Source organism: Glycine soja, chromosome 3 (genome assembly GCF_004193775.1).
Source record: "Glycine soja cultivar W05 chromosome 3, ASM419377v2, whole genome shotgun sequence".
Taxonomy (NCBI): Eukaryota; Viridiplantae; Streptophyta; class Magnoliopsida; order Fabales; family Fabaceae; genus Glycine; species Glycine soja.
The window spans coordinates 36,256,694-36,282,892 of record NC_041004.1 but is presented as its reverse complement, the minus strand read 5'-3'; the positions used below and the strand labels follow the sequence as shown (position 1 = coordinate 36,282,892).

General features: G+C 32.7%; 2 protein-coding genes and 2 non-coding genes across 4 annotated transcripts; 1 reads left to right on the top strand and 3 right to left on the bottom strand.

The window, feature by feature from the left end:
- Positions 1-2,870: 2,870 nt before the first annotated feature.
- Positions 2,871-3,095, bottom strand: LOC114407949. The gene has a single exon (XR_003665756.1). It is a non-coding gene; the product is annotated as a small nucleolar RNA U3 (small nucleolar RNA).
- A 3,229-nt stretch (positions 3,096-6,324) lies between these two features.
- Positions 6,325-6,550, bottom strand: LOC114407953. Its single transcript, XR_003665759.1, has one exon. It is a non-coding gene; the product is annotated as a small nucleolar RNA U3 (small nucleolar RNA).
- An 8,840-nt stretch (positions 6,551-15,390) lies between these two features.
- LOC114405223 (protein MAIN-LIKE 1-like) lies at positions 15,391-15,885 on the top strand. The gene has a single exon (XM_028367848.1). The coding sequence runs from the start codon at positions 15,391-15,393 to the stop codon at positions 15,883-15,885; it is 495 nt and encodes a 164-aa protein (XP_028223649.1).
- Positions 15,886-22,316: 6,431 nt separating this feature from the next.
- Positions 22,317-25,995, bottom strand: LOC114406644 (BTB/POZ domain and ankyrin repeat-containing protein COCH-like). The gene is made up of 2 exons (XM_028369406.1): positions 25,104-25,995; positions 22,317-23,879 (listed from the first exon to the last, which is right to left on the bottom strand). The coding sequence occupies exons 1-2, from the start codon at positions 25,554-25,556 to the stop codon at positions 22,869-22,871; spliced, it is 1,464 nt and encodes a 487-aa protein (XP_028225207.1). The 5' UTR covers positions 25,557-25,995; the 3' UTR covers positions 22,317-22,868.
- Positions 25,996-26,199: the final 204 nt, after the last annotated feature.

Genomic DNA, 26,199 nt, shown 5'->3' with positions numbered 1-26,199 from the left:
CTGGTTTGGCAGGACACTACATACATAATCCTTGTTTTCTGTCACTGGAATATGTATGTATTTTGAGTTATTAGCTTTACTTGACTACAGTAGTCTTTAAACATGATTCTAAAGCCTAAGATGCTTAAAATATCATTGTTTCAAAAACTAGACCGGACAGGTCAATTTTTTTTTCCATCGCTGGCAGGTCAATTTAACTGGTTGGATCAGAATTCAGCAACCAGTTTGGTCACTACCATGGACTACTAAAAAAATTGTGAGCAAAAAAATGGTGTAAAATTAGTTGAATTAGTAACAATCTGTTTCAAATTGGGCAATAATTTTTAATAAGAAAATTGGTTTTAAGAGTTTTTTTTAGCAATTTTTTTAGTTTTTAATTTTTTAAAATGTTAATTCTAACACATTTTTGAATAAAAAGTTTTAAAAATTATTATTATTATTATTATTTAACTATTTATTTTGAAATTTTCATCTTGTACAATATAAAATGATATTTTTTTGTTTATTTTAATTTGTATATAACGTATTTTTTAAATAATTGTATTAGTTTATTACTAAATATATTATATAATATTAAAAATATATTTAATTATCGTAACCAATAGCCTAATACCTTCATTGGGAAGAATTAAAAATATTATAAAATTAACAAGAAGGAAGTACCTCTTTTTTTTTTTTACGGTAAGTACCTCTCTGTTTTAAAAAAAGAAAATACAACAATGGTTCTTAAATATTAATTTAATCCTTGAATAATACGAAACAGAAAGGAAAGCAGAGGAATATAGTTTTATTAAGAATAGATGATCAGTAAATAGATGAGGTATATATTACAACAACGCGATTACAGGGATAGGTAGTAATAATACAACATATGCCTGGTGAAAGCCACTAAAATCAAACGCTAACAACCTAAGAAAGAACTAGCAACAGTTGCTGTTTATATGCCAATATAGCTCTCTTATCTTGAATTGTAGTTCAGCAGCATTCTTCACAAAGCCAGCAGCAACACATAGCAAAGAGGCTGCATCATCAATAACAGTTGCAACAGGAAAAATAAAAAGGAGATATTAGTGTTTCTGCAAAAAAATTTGTTTAGAAGCTTTCTGATAGATTATGCTGATCTGATCCAACTCCAAGTCATTGTCTAGTATTCCAGTGACTAGTTTTTGGTGTATGTGGAAACTTTTGTCCATATCTATCAATAGCTAAATAATAAATAAAAAAAGCATTGAATTTGTGTTTTGTAACTTATGCTGGTTCATGTCTTAGTTAAACAATTATAAATTATGGTACATATCGTTATATTCCATGCTTTTCATGCAGGATATATAGCATATGCATGTGTGCATTAATAATGACTACATATGCAATTCAATATAGAAGCTTACCATCCCTCAATGAAGCTCCTATCCCCACTGGTCTTCGTACCAGAAAAAACTTTCTTTTGGACGGGGGATTCTCAGTTGGGTATCCTGAAATCATCAGAAAATGAAAAGTGAGTTCACTAAGAACTTCAAATTAAGTAGCTTGTGTTTTTATCATATTATTTGTGTGTGAGAGAGAAGCGTTGTGTATAGAGGAGCCCGGGGGAGGCTGGTTTCCCTGGGTCTCTCTCTGGCTTCTGCATTCTGGAGAAAGGTATGTGTCTGTAGTGAATTATACTGTATAATGGTGATCTTATACTCGTCAATAAATATATATACATATATATACACATGTATATATACCTCGACAAGTGACACAATATATAACATGGGGGAGAGAGGATTTACAATGTGAAAGGACACCACACCTCCATATTATAAACATCGATTTGATGCGTTTTATATTTTTCTTTTTTTAATCATGTGTTACTTATTATATATATTTTTAGGTCACTTAATATTAAAGATCAATATAAGGTGACACAAGTGATTAAAGATTCAGCATCAATTTTTATTTTTCTTTTGAGTGTGAGTTTGAATTTTTCATGTCACTTTCTTTACGGTCATTCCCAAATACATCTTTTAGAGCTTAAGAGTTAGTTAAACATTTATATTAAATGGAACTGGTTTTAATTTCAACTTGTAAAATAGTCTTCTAAATGATCTTTATTAGTAATCTCATTGCAACATATCATTGGTATCTGCCTAATAATATTAAAGTGTCTCCATTTTACTATTTTTTAGTAATAAAATAAATAAATTTATTAAAGTGTCCACCAATTTTTTCCTTTCCTATACAGGCTATGATTTTTTTTTGGTGAATCTATATAGGCTATGTAGGTACTAGGTGACTGTCATAAAACACCCTGTTTCATTTTTTGCCTTATATGGTTTTGGTGGCACATCCTAAGTACTCTTTTCTTGTAGCTACAAATTAATGCATAATCTTTTATAAATTTAAAGAAGTGTTACTAACATATTCTCTAACACACTTCTCTTAACACATTCTATCTTGAATAAAATTTATTGAAAATTACGTCATTAAATAACAAATAAAATTTAAAAAAATTATAATTTCTAATAAAATTTTAAAAAAAAATTAAACTGCCTTAAAACCAAGAGTTTATTCAACAATTTTATATTAGGATAAAGTTATATAGACATTTTTTAGCTAGTTGACACTTGAGAGAGAAGTATAAATATGATATATGATATGATTAGATAGAGAGAAAATAAAGTTGTCAAATATGTATATATTATTATGTGTGTGTCCATATGTAATTACTCTTTATATATATTTTTTATTTTTAATTACTTTTTATATTAAAAGCCCAACATATGGACCGTCATAAAAGTCTACAACCCGATGAACGAACATATGAAAGCCCAAAATAAATGCACGGGCTTTTTCTAACCAAAATAGAATGGTAATAAAAAAGGAATTTGGGTCTGTCAGACAACCGTGTGACCATCCCAGGCACATGGAAGTGCCTAAGAACGATCCTCTACAGCCCAAGATGAGACACCTCCAAAGAGAAGCACATCAGGCCATTAATCACGCTCTGATCACACGGTCATGGTTCATCCACCAGACGTAGGTTCCTGTCTCCTTAGAACTCAAGGACACAGAGGTACGAGCCTATAGAACAGATCCTGTTCAAGTAAGGTCGTGACCAAACATCTCAGCGTTTAGTTATATAAAGACTGTGTTTTATTAAAACTGTTCAATGTGGGACTACATTTGTGTTTTATTAAAACTCTCTATGTCGGACTACCAGAGTAACGCCTGTCATGGTTTCAAACACTTCGCCATCTGAGTTCATAAAAAAATGTCTCTTACTCTTATTGCATGAAAAGGAACAGCTCTGGTGCCTGGTGTGGTATCAATTGCATGCAAGGGGCACCTGAGTTTACAAAGAAGTAGCTAAGTAGTAATTAACTTTTTCTTTTCTTTTCTTGAAACTTTTTTTTTTCTCTAATAGCCATGAGTGATTTGTGGCAATGATTCCTCGATCACTTTGTTAATTTTTCTGCATTCTTGGCTTCTACTATGATTATACTTCCTTTTGGAATTGTAACATTGCATTTTTAAGGACCTAAGTGTGCTTTGAAATATTAGGCTTCTTGTTATGTTAGGATCATTACTCATTAGACTAGGCTTCTACTAGCTGAACTACACTTGATATTAGACATTTTCCTGTTTGGATCTGTTTATTATTATTATTATGTTTTGTTGGTGGGATTTTGCTGAAAGAGGTGATTCACCACCTACTTCAGCCTTTCTTTTTTACTCATCGCCTGCTGATAATATAGAAAGGATAAAGACTATTTATCCCATCATCTTGGAATAAGTTGTTGAATTTGACTATATCAAAATTATGCTTGAGATTTAAGATTCAGTTCTGGAAAATTCAGTTATATGGGTCCACAAAAATAATTAGTTATGTCTCCTGTGATGCTGTTGATGATTCTAAACCTTCAATTCAATATCCCTCTTAGGATTTGTGTACTAGTATTAATTTTGAAACAGACTCCTACAAGTCCTTGATGACCTGAGCCTGAAGAAGATAGGTCCTATACAAGAATGTGTATACACACTGCAGAGAAATTTCTGCCCACACCATGGTTTTTTTGTTAAGTGGTCTTTAGTAGTGCTCTTGGTTCCGGATCCCAGACAGCAAATTATAACCTTTCTCATGCTTTTAGTGCAATGGACTAATTTCAATAACATGATAATAACATTTGGAGATAACCACAAAGCTACGTGTTTTGCCAGAGGATGAGATTGCAAACTTGAGTTCTCTTCAGACTCTCAGGATCGAATTTTGCAACCATGTGGAGTCTTTGTTTGGAGGGATTGAACTCCCTACTCTTAAAAGTATTGTGTATTGCCAATTGCAAGAGTCTAAAGTTTTTGCCACTTGATATTGAACATTTTTCTGTATTAGAGACCTTGTTAGTTGACAAATGTGATGTATTGGAATTTTCAAAGGAACATAACCGAAGTTCCAACTTGAGGTTGAAGATTGTAAATTTTATTTCATTGCCACAGTTGGTGACCTTGCCTCATTGGCTTCAAGGGTCCGTGGACACATTGCAATACTTGTTAATTTCAAGCTGCAACAATCTTGTGGGGCTTCCTAAATGGCTATCAGCTATGAATAGTCTGAAAACACTGTGTCACAAGTTGTCTTAATATGCACTCTCCTTAATGACATCCATCACCTCACCACCCTTGAACGATTAGAAATTGATGGTTATCCTGAATTCTTCCAACACTTAACCATTGATGAACCGGAAGAAGTGGAGGAAGAGGTAGAAGAATTGGAGTAAGGGCAAAAGGCAGAGGTAAGCTTTAAAAACAAAGATAAATATTGGTTTTTCCATGTTTTTAGTTGACATAATGTATGTTGTTTGTTCTTGAGGACTTGTTTAATCTTCTAACAATGCTTTTTATGAGTATGCCACTTCACTAGAAATTGAACTTGGATTATTTGCTTGAATTGAACAGAGAATGGAGCAAAAAATTCAGATTCAGATAGCCCACCTTCAACCAGGTGAAATCCAATTTTTTTTTACTGGGTACTTTCCTGTGTGCTTAAATTAATTCTTTGGATTGAATGCGTTTGATTTGTTATTTGGTACTCAGCAACATTATTTCGGTACAAATAACTTTTTATGAAAATGTTACAAATGACATTTTAACCAATTAGGGGAGGGATAGTATGAGTGAGGAGCAAAAAAGACGTTTAAATACTGAGAATATTGTTTCGCCAAAGAAAAGTTTTGTAATTATTTCGTATTTATTAATAATTTCTTTTAAGTGTTTCGATTATTTTAAAGAGATGTTCTTATTCATGGTTTACACCAGCACACTTGGAGTTTGTTAATTTGCCTTAGTGGGTAGGTAGAGGAATTCAAGTGCTAAATGAAATGGATTTCCTTTCACAACACACAAGTGCATACACTCAGTTTGAAAATTATATTTATCTTATGATTTAACTAGAACATAATGAAAATTATATTTTTATATTATGATAACTTTTTGTTTATATTTTTCTATAATATATCCTGCCATGCTCATATTTTTAATTTTTTAATATGTTATCGTAACTCATGCTCATACTGGTATATCATATATGTACTCGGAAGCTGCATGAGCTTGACAGCAAACTGTTCCCGTTCCACATATTAGTGAAATTTACAAAACAAATATGCTGCAATTTGGTAATAATTGTGGAGTGTCCTTGTCTCCTAAACATCTCAATTTTGATTTCAAACATTTCATCGTTAAGTTGTTATAAGCTGAGCATGTGTAGAATGGTAAATTCTGAAGGATTATTGGTTGATGTACATGAGTATGACCCGCATTTGAACTTAAAAAAAAAGCACTTATCTTTCTCATTTAGGGGTGCAAAGTTTTCTAGAACATTCCTTTACACAGTTTTGATGTGTGCTTGTGAATAATTAATTCTATGGAGAAGTTCAGTGTGACCCTGTTGAGTATTGACCTTGTTATTTTTGTTTTTGGCAGGTTATCCAGTTCGAGGCCAGAGGTTTTAACAAAAAAAGATCTTGTTGATCTAGACAATGCACTTGGAACTTTGTCTCCCAAAATTTTCTTTATTTTTTATTTTTTTTCTAACATATTCAACCTTAAGAAGTTGGATTATCATGTTGAGGATTTGGGAGCATTGTATCTTTGGAGCCTCTTAGGCTGAAATTTGAAGTGTCTTGTGTGCATGTAACACAATCCATCTTTCCTGTATTTTTGTTATAGAAAATTGACTGGGCTTATTATAATTTTTCTATCTGGGTTCTATTTATCACTAAATTAGGATTGAAGATTTTTTTCCCTCAAAAATAAATTAGCAAAGCAAAAAATAATTAAAAAAAGGTTTATCTGTCAGACAACCGTGCGACCATCCTAGGCACATGGAAGTGTCTAAGAACGATCCTCTACAGCCAAAGATGAGACTCCTTACAGAGAGAAGTTCATCAGGCCGTTAATCACGCTCTGATCACACGTTCATGGTTCATCCACCAGACGTAGGTTCCTGTCTCCTTAGAACTCAAGGACACAGAGGTACGAGCCTATAGAACAGATCCTGTTCAAGTAAGGTCGTGACCAAACACCTCAGCATTTAGTTATATAAAGACTGTGTTATATTAAAACCGTTCAATGTGGGACTATATTGGTGTTTTATTAAAACTCAGTCGTACTGCCAGAGTAACGTAAGTCATGGTTTCTAACACTTGGCAATTTCAGTTCGTATCAAAATGTTTTTAATTGTTATTGCATCAAAAGGAACACATCTGGTGCCTGGTGTGGTATCACTTCCAAGCAAGGGGCACCTGAGTTTATAAAGAGGTTCTCTTTATAAGGAGGTAGAGAACCCGTTTGCTTAAAAAACCAGTTCAGTTCGAACTAGTTTATATGCACACCCTACAACACTCATGGTCGTGAGAAAGGATTGAGTTCGATTCTTGTATAATCCACTCTTGATGAGGAACGAGAAATTTTGAGTATGATTAAATCTCGTAGGACTCAACTTTAATAGTTACAGTGAATTTTATTCAATTCATTTCCCACACGGAGCCCCACAATTTTAGTATTACCATCCTAGAATGACAACAATCAATCAAGCATCTGGCTATTGAGTATTCTTCGTTATTTTGAAAGAATTAAGCTTTGCTCCATTATTCTACATATATAAATCTAAAACTACTGACCAGGTCACAAAAATGGCATATACTATAAATACCAACAAGGACATCTATATGTCTAAGAATTAAATGATATTAAGCCCGTTGTTAATTGCAGATGAAAATGATGGAGAATACAAAACAGTAAGGAAAACCGGAATCTAGTTTTATTGAGAATAGATGATTAGTAAATAGATGAAGTATATATTACAACAACGCGATTACAGGGATAGGTAGTAATGATACAACATATGCCTGGTGAAAGCCACTAAAATCAAACGCTAACAACCTAAGAAAGAAGCAGTAACAGTCGTTGTTAATATGCCGATATAGCTCTCTTATCTTGAACTGTAGTTCAGCAGCATTCTTCACAAAGCCAACAGCAACACAGAGCAAAGAGGCTGCATCATCAATAACAATCGCAACAGGAAAAAATAAAAGAGATATTAGTGCTTTATTCAAATAAATTTGTTTATAAGAAGCTTTCTGATAGAAGCTTTCTGGTGTATATGGAAACTTTTGTGCATATCTATCAATAACTTGATAAAAAGAAGCACTGAATTTGTGTTTTGTAACTTTTGTTGGTTCATGTCTTAGTTAAACAATTATAAATTATAGTACATATCGTTATATTCCATGTTTTTCATGCAGGATATATAGCATATGCATGTGTGCATTAATAATGACTATATATGCAATTCAATATAGAAGCTTACCATCCCTCAATGAAGCCCCTATCTCCTCTCTTCTTCGTACCAGAAAAAAACTTTCTTTTGGCCGGGGGATTCTCAGTTGGGTATCCTGAAAATCATAGGAAAATGAAAAGTGAGTTCTCTAAGAACTTTCTTTTCATGTTTGTTAGAGACAAGCGTTGTGTATAGAGGAACCTGGGGGAGGCTGGTTTCCCTGGGTCTCTGGCTTCTGCATTCTGAAGAATCAAGGTATGTGTCTGAATTGAATGATACTGTGGAATGGTAATCTTATACTCGTCAATACATGTATATATCCCTCGTGCAGTGACACTATATATAATATGGGGGGAGAGGATTTAAAATGTTAAAGGACACCTACATATTATAAACAAGATTTGATAATTTTTTTTTATAAGTTTTTTTTTATTACATCATATAACTTATTATATATGTGTTTGTATTTTTTTATTCTGTTTTTAGTTACATTAAGAGCTAATACAGGTTTATATGATCTATATATGAACTTCCATTTTTCTCATGGATGTAGATTTGAATTTTCGTGATGTTATTTTCCTTACATGGTTGATAATTCTTTCCAAAGAGATCTTTTAGTGTAGTTAGTTGAGCCGTTACTATTAGTTGAAATTGTTTGCAATTTAAACTTGTGTTATAATTTTTTAAGCGAACCTTTATTAGCAATCTTAACATATCATTGGTATTTGTCTAACAATATTAAAAGTGACTCTTTTTTTTTACAATTTAGTAAACAAAAAACCACTTTTAATAAACAAAAAATAAATATATGAAAGTGTCCACCCATTTTTTACTTTACTATATAGGCTATGCAGGTGACTGTCATAAAACACCCTCTTTTATTTATTTTTTTCCTATATGGTTTTGGTGGCACCTTGTGAGTAATCTTTTTTTTGAGCTACGGGTTACTGCATAATCTTTCATAAAGTTTAATATTAATGTAGAATTTTTTTTTCAATTGTCAACTACTTAGAATTTAGACTAAAACTTAATTAAACTTAATTTTCGTGATGCTATTTTCTTAAACTTGTATTTTTAGTTTCTCATTTTTTAATTGAGACATTTCATCTTTAGCTTTTAAAAAGTTTACAATTTTAGTTTCTTATTTTTTAATTAAAATATTTTATTTCCCACTTTAAAAAATCCATAATTTTAATTCTTGTAACTAATTTGAAATGTTAATTTATGTATTTTGTAAACATTGACCGACAATTGTTTATTTATTATTGATAATTGTGAAATCTGAGTCAATTTGATAGTTAATTTTGGTTAATAATTATTGTAATTTCTTCACTTTACTATTGTTTTTAATGAAATAATGAAAAAATTAATATCTTTGTAATTTTTTATTAGCAGAAGTCAAAAGAAAAATATTTTGAATACTTTAGAAAAAAATTGATGCAAAAAATGAAAAAAAAATCTTGAAGAAAAGTTGAAAGAATTGAACGGTTCGTTCAGCATGTAATCCAAGCTTAGGGGGCAAGTCTAGGCTTAGCGAGCACTCTAGGCATAGTGTGCACTCCAAGCTTAATGCGCAAAAAGCCCACAGCAAAGCTCAAAGGCGTGTTTAGCGTGAAAGCCTGTGCTAAGCGTGAAGTTAGCGTGAAAAGTAAGTTACCTAGAACTAAAAGGAGTAGGAAGGAGAAAGAAAAGACATACCGAGTCTCAGAGCTATCCAAAGTCAGAGCTTATCCCTTAGGGGAAACCCTCCTTCTTTAGTTATTCCTCCCTTTCTTTCTATTAGTCATCCAGTCCCTTCTTCCATCCACATGAGTCCCTGAAGTGTAAAGTCTCTCACAACTATGAGAGGATAAACCCTCATTATTGGGAACCTAGCACGCCAACACCTTTGTAATGTAACTGTTTATCTATTAAATGCAATTTATATTTCTATTGTTTCTTTTCTGCTCTTCATCTTTATTGTATGGTCCGATCATCCATGTATTAGTTTTAGAGATTATACATTGGAAAATGGTAATTTCTAAAGAACTGAGAAAGAGTATTTAAACAATTCATTGCTAGAGATAGAGTGACTTTGTTTTGCCTGTGCATACATCTTCATGCTTAATGCAATTTACTATTCAATCTTTCCAAAGGGATTTGGGAGAGATAATAGATAAATTAGGCTCTTCATCATCATGAGGGATCAGGATTGAGTGTCTTAGTAAATATGGGTGGAAATTGGAAAAGCAATTAATAGAGAAAAAAAATTAATATTGCATCAAAGGTAGTTAGACATGCTAGTCCCCGACATATTTAAATTCTGAAGTTATCTTTTGCATTAAATCTTGTTTATTTTATTGTTCTTGCCTTTTTAGTTTCAAATTCTTTCTTTCTTCTAATCCATTGTAATTCCTTATCTCTTGTTTATAAATTGGGTATTCATCAACGCAAGTACAAACAAAGTCCATGTTGATTCGACACTCAGACTTCCGTTTTAAACTTTATTACTTATGACAAATTGGTACATTTGCCAATAAGTTAACAATTATATACATGACAAATGTTTTTCAAAATTAATTAATCGCTAACAAGTTTAATCTATTAATTTTTTTTTTAAAAAGTACACAATCAACAAATGGGAAATTGATCAAGAAGACTAAAATCACATATTTTTTTAAAGTGGAAGACAAAATATCTGAATTAAAAAATAAGAAGACTAAAATTACAATTTTTTTAAAATAAAGACAAATATCTCAATTAAAAAATAAAAAGACTAAAATCATAAATTTAAAAAAATAAGAAAACAAAAATTATATTTTAACCTAAAATTAAATTGATTATTATAAAACTAATCAAACTTATTTTGAATTCTTTACTCTTATCAGTTTATATAATATTTACTTTCTAAATATAGAAACATTTATCTTTTGAAAGTCGGTTGGCTAACTGTTCAGACGATCTTTTGTGAACTTTACTTGACTTAGTGTTTGTGGAGTGATTATATTTACATAAAACTTTTTAAAGGCCACTTTCAATTTCAATTGGAGGCTTTCCTTTGAACTTTTCAGTTTCCACTACATCTTTCTGGGCCATAATTCGACTACTCCTAATAGAAAAGAAAAAAAAGAGGCAGAGAACACACGTTGGGACTGGATTGAAAGACAAATCGGATTTTTCACTCTATTAGATTAGGAAACAAAATAAAAGGAGCCCTCTTATTCTTTTTTTCTAATTCTTAATTTCATACTTTGGATCCTTTGCTTAGCCAGAGGACAAAAAGAAGCAGTGTAGCGCACGTTATTGAAGAATAAAGGCACATATAAATACCTAATAGACGAAATATTGGCTTGCTTTGTCAAACATTATACTTATTTGCGTATCAAACCCACTTAGATGGGCAATCAATTTTTATGAAGAATATATTCCTTACATCGATGGGGAAGAATTCTTTTACTTTGTCTTTATGATTAAATTTTCTGTGGGCAGAACATGTCAATAATTAAGACATGATGTTAGGAGTTAATTGGTGGAGTAGAGGGTGTTTTGAGGATGGGCCAATTGAGATGGAACAGATTTGGGAATTGAGATTGGTACCAATGTACCATGTATTGTAATATCATCATTTACAGGGCAGATGTAATGCAAACGTCTGCATATCCAATTACTACAAATTTTGTTTTGATTTAATTTTAACATTGATATCGTTCTCTTATGTCCAATGCATGTCATGGAAGATCTTAATAAATGAAATAATTATTTGATATTGTTTCCGTTTGAATCGGGTAAGTATTTAAGTCAGTAGTATATATAGGGTTCGAATTTAAGATGAAAATGAAATCATCAGGGTGTCAATTAAATTTATGATCAAATAATATTATATATAACAATTAAATTTAAATTTAGCGTAAAAAGACAATTAAATTTGAATTCATAGGATTTTTTTTCTTTTTAATTTCAACTAACTTTTATGGAAAGAACTAAAAAATTATGTTTGAATTTGGATATTTTTTGTTTTACTAATTGGAGTCAATGTCAAGTTCAGATATGCAAATCCTCTTTTCCAAATCTATCCTTCATTGTATATTATAGATAACCATACTCTTATTTTTTTATAACTGTTAAAAGTATAAATTAATTAATATAATAATTAATTAATTTAAATTATAAAATTGAAATTATGCAATTTATTAAAAATTTAATTTAATTCTTAATTTTTTATAATTTATTAATTTTGCATATAATTTAAATAGAAACATACTGAACAACCTAATATATAATTTATTTACAATTATATATAAGTAAACTATTTTTTTTTATAAAAAGAAACTGGTGATCGAGATTCCTCCAAATTTTCCGAATCTTGATTTAAATTTGAATTTTTTAAATCATTTTTATTATATTTTTCTAATTTTTTTTTCAAACCCATCTAAGTTTTGTTGAAGACAGAAATAGGAATAGTCAAACTCAATTCAAATACGTCTAAGTTTTTTTCTTTCTTTCTTTTATGTTTTTTCAAGGGTTTGCTACCTGAAGAGCTTAGACACTTGGTAAAGTACTACACTGTATGTGTTCCTCGATGTGGTCCACACCTTCTTTTTGTGTGGGCTAGACAATTGGGTGGTATAAAACCCAGCTTAGTGTTTGACAAGTATGGACCTCTCAACTGAATTATCAAGTTTGGGGGGTTTTGCTTTGGGCACCAGCACTATTGCTAGTATACCCAACAAATTATGTGAAGTGGTAAAAATGTCATTTACTTAATTTTTAAAAGCGTTTTCGTTTTCTTCTCTCGTTACAGTACTCTTTGCGTCTTCTTCTCCCAATATCTGTGTCTCTTCTTCATCGCGCCTCTATTGTTGTTGTTCATGTTGTCGTTCGCACCACCAGTGACCGCCACCAAAGTCATTGTGTTGTTGTCAATCATCGCCGTAAGTGTTTTTGCCTCTCCTCTCCATCGGATTTATTGCGCAGGCATGGTTGGAGGGATTGGGGATCCATATGCTTGTTTTTAATTTTAATTTATTAATTAATAAATTAATAATATAATAACTTATTAATTTAAGATTAATTTAATAATTTAGTTTAAATAATATTTATTTAATAAATATATATTTTTGTGTTTTTTAAATATGTATTTTTTTAATTTGTTTTTGTAAGTTGGTTTTTAATAATGAATTAATTCAATAAATAATGATTGTATGTTTTTTGTTTAAGAAACTAAACTATATTTGAAATTTGAAATATTATTTGTAAAATATTTAAATATGACTAATTCAAAATTTTTATAAGTATATATTGTACAAATTAGTGTAAGAAGAAAACGTATATATGTAAATGATAATTTTTTTATTGATGTAGTCGTATAAGTATTTTGCCAAGTAATAAATTTTTATATAAATGGTATTGGGTAGTGCAAAAAATACCCATTTATTGGAAATTTAAAAATTTGTCGTAAGATTTTTATAATATATTTAAGTGTACAACAATTAGTGTTATGCAATTTAAAAAAATTTGTGTATTGATTTATGAATATATATAAAAGTATTCAAAAAGTTAAATAAAAAAATTAGAAAATATATATTTATGAAAGTGTACTATTATTTGAATGATGTCATTAATTGTTAATGATGCTATTAATGTGCAAATTATGGTTAAAATCAGAGGCTTGGGTCGGACTTTAGGCAGGATTCTAAGAAGAGCCTTATGGAGAGAAGTAAGTCGTGATGCCGATGAAGGCCCCAACAGCGAAGGCTCGCAGCATCCGCACGTAGGTAACAAGAAGTTACAGCTATTAGTGAGGATGTTCAACATGTGGATCATATAGATGATGAGGTCCATGAACAGTCTGAAGAAACAGTTGTTGATGATGTAGTTCCTGATGTTGAGGGTTTTCAGGTGGACCCCACGACACATCAGTGTTGATAGACTATATTTATCATGTGGCACCGACTGTTTGGAATGGATAAGTATTTATATTTTTAAATAAATCATATTTTCATAAGTATTTATTATTATTGTTGAAATGATTTAAATTATGATTTTCAAGAACATCATGTGCTGAAGTTATCCTCCCATGGAAGGGAAGGTTGAGAAATTCGGCAGGCCTACTCTAGAGATTGAAGGCTTAGTGGCTAGCACATGATTAAGTCCTCTGATCGCTTGTTTGCTGGACATTGATGATCTGAGACTTGTTCGCGAAACAGTCTGCACTACTGCGAAATTTATCAACAAGTGTACTGAGTCACAAGTAATATAAAACGGTAAGAATCGAGTATTGAATCATAGAGAGTTTGTTTCATTCAGAAAAATGTCCATTCAATAAGTAGACATTTGTATAAAATCAGGAAATAGAAATACGCAAAGATATTTTCTGTAATCCTAAAGTTAACTACAAAATTAACTACCTAAATGTGAGAGATTAGCAGATGATTAAAATGTTGGGTCCTTCTACTGAGTAACTTGATGTAATTAGGTATTTTTCTCTATTTAAGGTTGTTTTTGTGTTCTATGTTGAGGGCAACTACCCCAAACCACGATTCCTCGCATGAATGAGCTAATTCTATTTAAATCTCGTTCTCGGATCCCTCGTCGAACTTAGCCTAAACGAATTGCAGTAAGATTACAGCATATTGGAAACTAAGTCCCTGCACTTCGTGTATAGACATACAGTTCTCTAGCTTGCCCTATCAAGTTCTAAGGATTTAAAATACTTTCCAATGCTAAAAATCCTAACTTTACACACAAATGGGTGATCAGTCCACAAGCATGTAAGAATTAAATGCAGATAAAAGTAATGAACACATAAAAATAACTTTAAATAAATAGTAAAGAGTTTTACATCAAGGCTCAGCAGAAATTCCCAACAAGAGCTTTAGTCTTCCATGACAAGTTATCACCTTTCAGCTACAATATGGGGTTTTGGAAACAAAATTCAGATTACACAGTGGTGGGGATGTCTCCTCCACCTCTAGGAACCTAGAAATCACTCTAAAACCTAGAATCCTCTTGAAAGCTGAGGTTTTTGGTACTCCCTTGCCCTGTTTTCCTCTGTTGCGCCTCTCACGTATATCTCTATTGCTTTCTTCCAAAAAGCTCTTTCGTTTTTTTGCCAACTTCATCTTTTAAGGGCTTTCTGATCCTGAAGGCTCGCTTAGCGTCATTTTCTCGCTAAACACGAGTTAGTGGATTTTCGCTTAGCGAGCTGGACGCGCTTAGCGTCAGAAGAGACAAATGACTCACTGGGGGCGTTGATGGCACGTTGAGCGGGTGCATGTTTGACAGATTCTCTTCTAGATTCTCCTAACTCACTAAGCTCGCTAAGTGCCTCACTTAGCGGATGTTGTTCACTAAGCGCATATGTCTCACTTAGCGAGATACCAACTGTTGCAACCTTTTTCTTCTTCATCTTTTCACCTGAAACTGAAGTTGAACCACATTAATTCATAATGAAGGGAATATCTACTGAATAAAAACAAAACTAAACATAAAAATATGTACAAACCTACAAAAAGAACCATAAATTGGGGAAAAGACATAATTTTATAAAGCTTTTCAATACAAATGTTAGTCGTAAATAACGACTAACAAGACTTATGTCTACTTTTAAGGAGAGGTGGCATAAGGAAACTAGTAGTTTCCATCTTTTGGTAGGAGAGGTAACTATTACCTTTGATGATGTGGCATCATTGCTACATCTGCCCATTACAGGCGCATTTGTGAGCTTTAAGCCTCTTCATGTGGACGATGTCGTCTTCCTCTTAGTCGAATTGCTTGAAGTAAGTTCTAAAGAGGCAAGAGCTGAGACAGTACAATGCCATGGGGCATATGTTCGACTATCCTGGTTGCGAGACATATATCGGAGCAAATGTGACGCAGCACAGTGGACTGTAGTAGGTCGAACATATTTGTTGCATCTGGTAGGTTGCACACTCTTTGCTAACAAGAGTGTCACAAACATTCATGTGGTATTCTTGGACGCATTTTGTGACCTCACACAGAGTGGAAGCTACGCATGGGAAGCTGCTGCACCGATGCATATGTATGAGAATTTGAATGATGCGTCAAAGGGCACCGCCAGACAACTTTAAGGATATATCATACTTTTACAGGTAATTTGATTTTTTTAATTTATTTTTAGTTGTTTACTTTATATTGAGAATTGTTTTGAATTTATTTTTTTTTAAAATATGTCCAGTGTTAGATCTACGAGCACTTTTCTTTTGTTACTTCTTTTATTGTTGCTGAGGATTATGATGAGAGGAAATCACATGCTTGCCGTTGGAAGTCTAGGAAACCACATGTCTGTCGTTGCTTGAAGTGAGTTATGAAGAGGCAAGAGCTGAGATAGTACAATGCCATTAATTAGAAGTGAAATGTTAGTAGGAATCTTGAAATAGTGAAAAGGCCAAGGTTGTAAAAACAATTACACAAATATTCTGTATAGACCATATTTGTCAATCACCAACAAAAAGACTATTGGTTTCATAAATTTAGTGCATGTGTGTCTTAATAAACTTTAATTTACTTTCAACATTTTGATTCTCTCTTTCTTTCTGGTTCATTATTCTTATTTTAATCTTAGTTGATTGCTTTACTTTTTTTTCCTTCTCATTCCTTATTTTTTCTGCAAAGTTTTATATTAAAAAATGTTAATTAGTGTCTTTGGGCCAATGATTAAGAAATTAAAAAGAGAAATATTTTTATTGAGATGCGTAAAATTGTATTGTCCATAACTTTATTTATAATTTCCCCCACAAAAATAATTTTTTTAATTTCTTAATCAATTCCCTAAGATTATTAGTTAACAACACCTTTTTATATTCTTTATCTTTTCATTTTAGTATATTATATGATAGGAGAGATTCATTTACTCAAAAAATAATTCTTTTAAGTTATTTTTATTTTCATCATTCATTTTCTTAAAATATAATGATTAAAATCAATTACTTACGTTTTAGTATATTATATTATAGGAGAAATTCACTTACTAAAAAAATAACTCTTTTAAGTTATTTTTCATTTTCATCGTTCATTTTCTTAAAATGTAATGATTAAAATCAGTTACTTATTACAATCATTAAATCTTAAGAAAATAAATGATAAAAATAAGAAATAACTCTAAAAGAATTTCTTGAAATAAGTAGATCTCTCTTCATTATATTATGTATATTTCTTAATTATTTTAGTTATTTCAAACATCTTTTATTTTCCTCGAATTCTCAATTTTACAATGTCTTTTTTTTTTATTTTATAATAGTTATTCGATGATTTCTTGTAGTGTAAATGTTTCATTTTCAGTTTCATTGATTGCTTTTTGTTTTCAAGTTTATATTAAGGTACAATTATTGTTAATGAATCTCATTTAGAGGATTTGATTCTAAGTCTCAAATTTCATTTGAAATCAACAGTAAAATAATTTAATTAGCACTTAAAACTTATTTCACTGTCAACATGCATGGTGTCAAGTACTTGGTTTAAAATAAACTTAGAAAATATACCAATCTAGGTGAAGAAGGATAAATGGAAGGGATACAATGTTTTTGAAAGATAACTGTGATTTAAAAGAATTTTTCAGCTAGCAATAGATAAAGAAGTAGCGGTAGAACTGATGGGGGATTGGAGTAATGGCATTTGGAAATAAAAACGTTTGGTTGATCGAAATATATTATATCATTCAGAATATATATGGTTTTATGCATTGCTGAGATAGGTGTATCAGAACGCTCTAGAGACTCTTCCAACATGCTACGCAGTCAAATATGCTTATACAGATTTACAGTTAAAAGAAGCTCAAACGGGTATGATACGATAATTATTCCGAACCGTTCTTTGTATTTCATGAAATAAAACATCTTTGACTTTTCAAGAAAAAAATAAATATACCCTTTTCACCCTTCTTACATAGAAGCACAGTTGGTTTTACTTTTAAAAAAAAGAAGATATTTTTGCACTAATTATTACAAATAAGAAACTGGAGTTATATTTTAAAGAAAGAACAACAAGATCGAATTATATCAAATTTAAAACGTAGTAACTTCTTATAACAAATATTGTTGGTGACTAACAAATACTACATCATTTTTCTTATTTCTGGCAGACAAACCCATTAAATAAATAATTTTGAAGATATCTTGTTGGAGGAAAAGAAAAGTAGTGGACACCACTAATTTAAGGCAAACTAACACCAACACGATAATATAGATTACGGACGATAATTATGAACCAAAGGACATCCTGTTGCATTTACAGATCAGCATTAATCAAACCCAATTAAAATTGTTACATATTTTTTGCGGAGAATTATTGAAAGAGATATGTGGAGGTGGGAAAACCACATCTTTTGCTTTGCAGGGAATAAAAGGGCACCCCGGGGAAGAAGGGAGAATAACGTAGAAAAAAAATGGGTATATAAGAGAAGATATTGATTATATGCTTTCGACTTGTTACTACTTTCGGTGACCATCCAGGACAAGCTGTTACTTAAGCCAAGACCTAGAAATATCCATCTATCCGGGCATATCCATGTATTTTAGGTCATTGATGGTCATTGTCTGCTTCACTACACTTAACTAGCAAATTATAGTTGGAAATTATGTATGTATTTGATTTCACGTTGAATTCTTTAGAATTAATCACGCTTGCATGTTTGGTTTAATATTGAATGATTAATTCTAGGTTCAAGATTAATTTTAAGTTTAAGTAATTTTAAATAATTTTTACATCGAGTTGTTATTAAATTTAAAATCAATTTTGTTATGGTTTATTCAAATACACATTATATTTATTTTTAACGGGAAAAAACTTTGTTAAATATTGAGAAATGCTAATAATATACAACTCTACATAAGTCTAACACATTATTAAGCGAAATTATATTTATTCGAAATCATAAAATTTACATGGGTCTCAATTCATATAATAAGCCTTATTAATTTTTTTAGTTTCAAATAAATTTTAACAAGCAGTAAATAGTGTTAAAAGAATATGATATAGAGTGTGTTAGTGGCACCTTTTTTTATAAAAAGCTTTTATATAAATAAGTCAAGGCGAAGAATTTTTACTGAAAGAAAATAAAAAGAAGAGAGATCTTAACATCGACGTACAACTGTAATTAAGTAGTCTGATTGTAGATGCTCATATATATATTGATCGAAAAGCAAACACAGTAAAAGACCTAGTTAATTAGTAGGCCATAGTAGTAATAACGGGTTATATGCGACAGATAAACTTCAAAAATACTAATTAACATTGTCAATTTTCTATAATTTGCATAATATTCTGCAATAAGTATATCCTCAATCGTCAAATAAGAATGTACTTTTGTAATTTCGATTGGAGAGAATCATGACTTTATTGAATTTGTAGCTAAGATGAAGTCTCTCTCATGGAATAAGGGTCAAATTTCCAATCAAGTATATATATATATTGTGTGCAAGAACAAATGAATCGAAATAATGCACAAAAATATATATTTATATTATGTTATAATAAAAAGAGGGTGAAAAGGACAGGCATTTTGGAAGGAGGAACGACCTTAGAATCTCTTTCTTTCTAGCATTGATAAGTTCCATCATATATCTTCATCACCAGCAAAGCAAAGATTAGTTCTCCAAATTATCCCACGCCTCATGGCAACTAGACAAAGGAGTTAATTTCTTTACCTTTTGGACATCAGCCAGCAAAATATTTGGGCTTTCTGCAGGTGAATCACTACGACTAGCTAAAAACTCAGACACAGCACAGTATCATAACGAGTAGTCACTTCCTTACTTTTCATGTACAACAATATAAACAAAAGGTTATGATATTTAAACATATAATTCTAAATAAGGTACTTGATATTGTACTACATATTTAATTTTATCTCTCACTTATTTTTTTTATCATATATACACATCTCAAAATTATGTTTTACGAAAATTAAGGAAATAATAAATGCTATTTCAAAATGGTTCTACAAAAAACATTTGATATTTTTTAACTACTGTAATAAACAAGATTGGGAGAAAAATGTTACTATTTTACTACAACAGTTACTCTTTTCCAATTATCAAAGCATGGACAAGTACCAGTTGCATAAATAAAATACTATGCATTTAATTACCAAAGGAATTGAAACTGCATACTATTATTGCATCATAAAAAGAGTATACGTAATGGAGGGTAACAAGATACTAAGATGTACGTTATGCACGACTGGTGCACGTACGTGTTATTTGCACAGGAATCTCAATCTATTTCCCTTCTCCTTTGATATTTCCGTATGGACTTCTCATTAAAGACAATAACTTATAAATTTTGAGGCCATTTGTTTTAAATATAACTCAAGTAGAATAGGAACAAGGATGACGGGAACTAACTGTCATATTCTATTGTTTGAAAAACATGAGGATTTATGGAGAACTAGTCCAAAACTGCGGCCTGAGTATATATGTAATTGATTTCTTATTTTCGTAATTTGTTGTTAAATGCGTATTTTGGAATTATTTCTACCATCTAACGCTAAGTGCATAGTAAAACTTCTATTTATAACTTGAAATGAAAAATAGTATTGTTTATGTCACAATTTATGGGCTAATATTAGTCGTATATGATGCATTCTATGTTTACTAATCTTATTTAGACTTGGCAATCAAGAACATGTATTAGTGTATAAATAACATAAATATTATTGGATCATAACTAGATGGTGAGGTCTTATTAGTGGCATGTGATAAATGAGATAAATGAGAAAGGTTAATCTTAGTTATATAATTAAATCATATATGAATTGTTAAGATTGATTAAGTGCGGATTTAACTAGCTTTTTATATATGCACAAGTAGAAATTTGTCAACCTCTCAATAAAGGCATAAATACGTATATAATATTGTCACATTAATCTTTAAAAATAAGAAAATTTTAAATAAATTACTGAAATTTTCAATTGTTCCAACTAAGTCCTTAAATTTAATCATTTATTGTCATTTTGATCCTTAATATATGTTAGTATTATCACTTTAAGCCACTTCTTTTAAAAAAAAAAAAAGGACGAATATGAGAGTTTTATATACTTTCATGGACTAAAATAGCTACTCTATTAAATTAGCAATCAATTAAAGGAGGGTTTGGAAGAGTTTATTTACAATTTTGAGTATATATATATTACAATACATATACTTGTATAAACATTTAAGTATTTTTATGAAAATTGTTTATGATATATTTCTCAGTTATTTTCAACTTGTTTCAGTCATCTCTTTAGGATAACTTTTAATTAAAAAAAGTTTATCACCTATATAAAAAATAGAAATATTTCTATTTTGATTATAAAAACAACTTATACGTGAATGTTTGTAGGATACACATTTATCTAATGAAAACTTCTTTGAGGTTTTAACTCAAACACATCTAAGTGCATATTTGGTTCATTTTATTTTAAAAAATAATCACTTATTAACAACTTTGTAAAGGACTTCTAAAAAAACAAGCTATTAATTTCTAAAAATTAATGATTTCTAAACATAAATTAAGCTATTTGTATAAATGTACTCATAATTAGATAACAAAGATTTACGAATATTTGATATAATAAGTTAAAATGAAGTGGTTTGACTAAATATAAATAATTTGAATTGTAAATAAAAAAATCAATCAAACGTTTTAAGAGTAATAAAATTAATCATTTATAAAAACTTGTTTTTGTTGTACTCTCAAGACTTACATCTGAACACATCTTACCTATAGATACACATTGTATATATATTCCGTTAGAGCATTAAAGTATTAAATACACATTAACATTAGAGATGCTGGGCATTAATTTTTCAAATATTAATGGGTTTTATTTGGGACAAATGACTTTTATGTAACATGCAGTTAAGACCCTGGATATACAACATACGTTCAAGCAGAAAATTATAGAGTAATCCCCAAGAATCTTCTGCATCCAACATCCGATGAATTTAGACAGAACATATAGTAATAATTAAAGAAATTATTAGTAATATAATATGCTTTTAGCTGTAAGTTTTATATTTTTGTTTTGTCTAAAGAGACCTAAAAAAGGCAAGGGGGGACAAGAAGAGGATTACATGGAAGGTGATAGTGCCAATTTTTTAACTTGACATGTGTGGTCACACTCATTGTTGCATTCATGCAAGACAACAAATCAATTTGTCCACAGCCACATGATTTTTATTAGAATAATTAACCCCCAAAACACTAGCCAATGGATCACTCCAAAGGACTACAAAATGCTATAAGGAAAAGAACATAATATATTAGGTGGGAGCAGAAGGGAAGGGACAGCCCTCTATGATCAGCTAACTAACTAGAAAATATATACTATGAAGGAAGAGAAATTCAAACAAATTATAAACCTTTTGAAAAATATTAAATCAGAGAAAAAACTAAAGAAATAAAAATAAAATTAAAGAAACTCCCCAGACCACAGGAAGAATAGAAGCAAAACAAAAGCATAATATAATGTAAATAAAATAATTGAGAGGGGTTATGAGAAAGTGCGGGTAGGACAAGATAATCTGAAATTGTAAAGCGATCACAATAAATAGACCGTGATATTAGCTACGGATCAGTAAATACAAATTAAGGAGTTGACAGGTGAAGGAGGATTTGAAAAGAATGACCTGCGTCTCCTCCATGCACCCTTTCGATCGTTTCACAGAAAAACAAGAATAAGAAGAAAAGAAAAAAAAAATTGAACCGATTAGATTCTCCCTGTCTCTTATCCCAATCTCCCATGAAACCGCACTTCAAATGGTGACCATTTGAAAAGCCTAAACCCCAAAAAACTAAAAAAGAGAAAAAAGAAAGAAAACCCAACAAAATACCAGAGATCCAAGGCAGAAAAATCAGAAGGGCAGTGGATACCATCTATTCCAAGTGACCAAAGAAGAGTCTTTTCTGCTCCATCCATCATCCAAATCCAATAGGGTCCCTCCATATTAATCAATTCTCCTCCTTCAAATTTTTCATATTCTCCATCGTCCGTGGCAATTGAAATAACCTTAGCTCATATATATATCAGTGATGTATGTGAAAACCTCTGATGCAGCAGCAGCAGCAGCTACTAGAAGTCATGAGAGTGGTGATGATGGTACATGTTTTGGTTCATGGCTTCTCTCTCGTCCTCAGCGTTATCCAGTCTCGAACTCATTGAGGCAGTGGCACCAAGGTTGAGATACACCAACCTAGAATCCAAGTTAAGGTTACCAATGTTGTTGTTGCCGCTGCTGCTACTGCTGTTGTTGTTGTTGTTGTGATCCTCGTTCATTGGAGGAGGGTATATAGGCGCTGCTGATGAAGAACTATGAGGACCATTGTTGTTGTTGTTAGCATTATTTCCTTCTTCCCGCGACATGACGAGAGCCGCGGATTGAACAAGCTCCAAGCACAGCCTCAGCTTATTGGGCTCAATGTGGGTCAATCCCGGGACAGCACCCTTAAAGAGAAAATCCGAGGTTAGGGTTCTGAGGATGTCTAGAGGGGTGACCCCATCGACTGTTCTAACGTTCGGGTCCGCGTGGTGGTCCAGCAGGACCGCCACCATGTCGGGAGACACCATCTCCGCCGCAATGTGGAGCGGCGTCTTCCCGGCGGGACCCGACGGGTAGTTAACGTCGGCTGCACCAAGCTCCAGTAAGGCCTTCACCACTTCCCTGCTGCAATTCTCCACTGCGTAGGGTAAGGCCAGTGCTTCATCTAAGTTAAGGCCTTCTCCCATTACCATTAGCTTCACGAGTTCCACGTCGGAGGAGTCCAGGGCGCGCCTCATTCGCCGGATTTTCTGGTCCTCGAGGTCGAGGGCCGCCGCCGCGTGGTGGTGGGGGTGATGGTGGTGGTGGTGGTGAGAAGGAACCAATGAGCGGCGTGCCAGTGAGGATTTGAGACGGAGCTCTTCGATTTTCGCCACGATGTCTATTGGGAGGTGCTTTGCTAGAACCTCTGGTGGGAGACCTGATTTTGCCACCAAGTGGGAACATGTTGCCCATAGTTGCTGCATGTCTTGCTTTCTTGATGCCAACAGCACTTTCATTACATCCTCTATTGAAGCCTTCTCTACCATGCTCGCCAGTTGTTTCTAACAAAGAAAAACATCAGAATGCGTTAGAGGAATAAACAAGAAAGAGTTTATTTGCATTGGAAACAAACACTATCATTTAAGGCAATAATACTAATATTTTGGTGGGAAGTGGTAATAAATTAATGTGCTTAAAACGGAAGAGAACAAAATGGAACGGGATGGGATGGTTGGGAAACGCAGCGTAGGAGAATTAAAGGACTCTTTTCTATATGTATTTCTTTTGCGGTGGTTAGTTCTCTTTTTCGAGTCCAAACCCAAATGAGGAAAGTGGAAGTTTGGGAAAAGTTTTCGTGCGCTTACTGTGTGCTAGACAAGACTGCTATATCACGATCTAAATATAGAAATTCCTCAGTGTGCATCGTAGAGGGTGGAAGAACTCCAATTCGAGAAACTCTATTCTATGATTTTCAGCACATGAAATCAGCTACGTGCAACTCTAACATAAACAAATACTAGTACTGGTAGTATACATAGCTTTAATTCAGCCAAAAAAAAAAAAAATCGATACCCTCATCAATCGTAACAAGCTCACGAGCTAGACATTGAAACTTGAAAGTGTGGTATTATTGCGTGTGTGGGTTTGTTGAGGGGAGAATTGAAGCAACTAGTGAAAGTCAAGGACAAAGAAATTATGGAGAGTGAAATTAATGAGAGAGAGAGAGAAGAGAAGTAAATGAAATCATCTATTCAGTCGCTGACAAACGAAAGCAATAGTGTAGCGGTGACACGAGATCATAGAATAGAACGAACTGCTGGTATAACTCCTGATGGGAAAGATTGAAGCACAAATTCAGAACCCAAAATTCTCATCCATATTACAGACCCTCTGAATAAATATAAATTATAAAAAAAATTAAAAAAATTATGGAGACATAGAAACACCCGTTCCCAGTTCCCAAAACGAGACCAGACCCAGAAGCAGTAACTGTCCGAATTCCCAAGGCCCATGAAACATACGACTGGCCACACAAAGGGTGAAAAAAAATTAAAAAAACAGTTGAGTGAGGGAGATATGATATGATACTAATATTGGTAACAACAAGGATACTTGTTTGGAAACACTTTGAAAGAAAGCTAAGGAATCAGTCTTGATATGTGGAAGCTATAACTATTAACTTAAAAGATGTGAAAAATTACATGTGAAACGTGAAACCAAACAAGAAAGAATTAGAATTAGAGAGAGAGAGAGAGGAATGTAAATAAGATGGAAAAGTGGAAAACCTGAGTGAGCAATGCGAGCGGTTCGACGCCAAAGTATCTAGCGGCGGCGAGGGTGTCGAGGGCGAGATCGACGGCGGAGGTGCAATGCGTGTGCCAGCAGCCGCGCTCGCCGCAATTGGGCCTGGCCTCGTGCTTCTGGGGCACGATGGAGACCTGGCCACTGTAGAGAAACTGGAGCATGAGGAGAAACACCTCATAGCCCACCGAGTTGACGGGGATTACCCCGGAGCGCGAGGAGTTAACGCCTCGCGGTCCGGCAGGGTCGAGGCCGCACGGCGCGTCCGGCCCACAGAAGAATTTCCTGAAGAAGAGGCTCCTGGCGGCGAGTATGCAGCGGTGCGCGTGGACCAGGCGGCCCTCCACACTGAAAGTGACGTCGCTGAAGGCCTGCCCGTTGATGAGGAGGTTGAGGTAATCAAGAGAAAGAGATCTTAGCGACTCTTCAAGGGACATGGTGATGATGGTGGTGGTGATGGTAACTGTTACTGTTGTTTGTTACTGCCTTGTTTGCTGTTCCTGATGTACTGTGTTGTCGCCTCAACGCTCTCTAGGGTTGGTGGTTGTAACTTATTGCTAAGCAAAAGCAAGAGCAAGAGAGAGAGAAAGAGAGAGAGGGATTGTTAAAGGGAAAAGGTGAGAGAGATGGAATAGTGAGGGAAGGGAGAAGGTTGGGTTCATCCGTTTTTTGTTGATGATGATGATGATGATGGTACTGTGGGTGTTGTTTTTATGGGATTCGCTCGGTGAATGGTGAATGGAGGGTCATGGTTTTGGGATGGGAAAAATTCTTGTGTATGCGTGAGTGAGGGTATTATGATAGATAGATATTTTTTGTTGGAGAGAGAGTGGGAAGAGAGAGAAACAAAGATTGCAATTTGGGTGGCTATTCTGGGCGGCTCCGGGGTTAAAAAAGGGCCCAAATATTAATTAAAAAATATAGTTTTTTTTTTCTTCTTCCTGTTCCTCCTTTTTGTATGGTGTGTGGTCTACATACATATACTGAGAGAGAGAAGTAGTAGTAGTAGTAGAGTAGAAGCATATAGTGGTGTTTAGTGAGGGGGGTGGAAGTAGAAGGATTGAAAACGATGTGTGGATA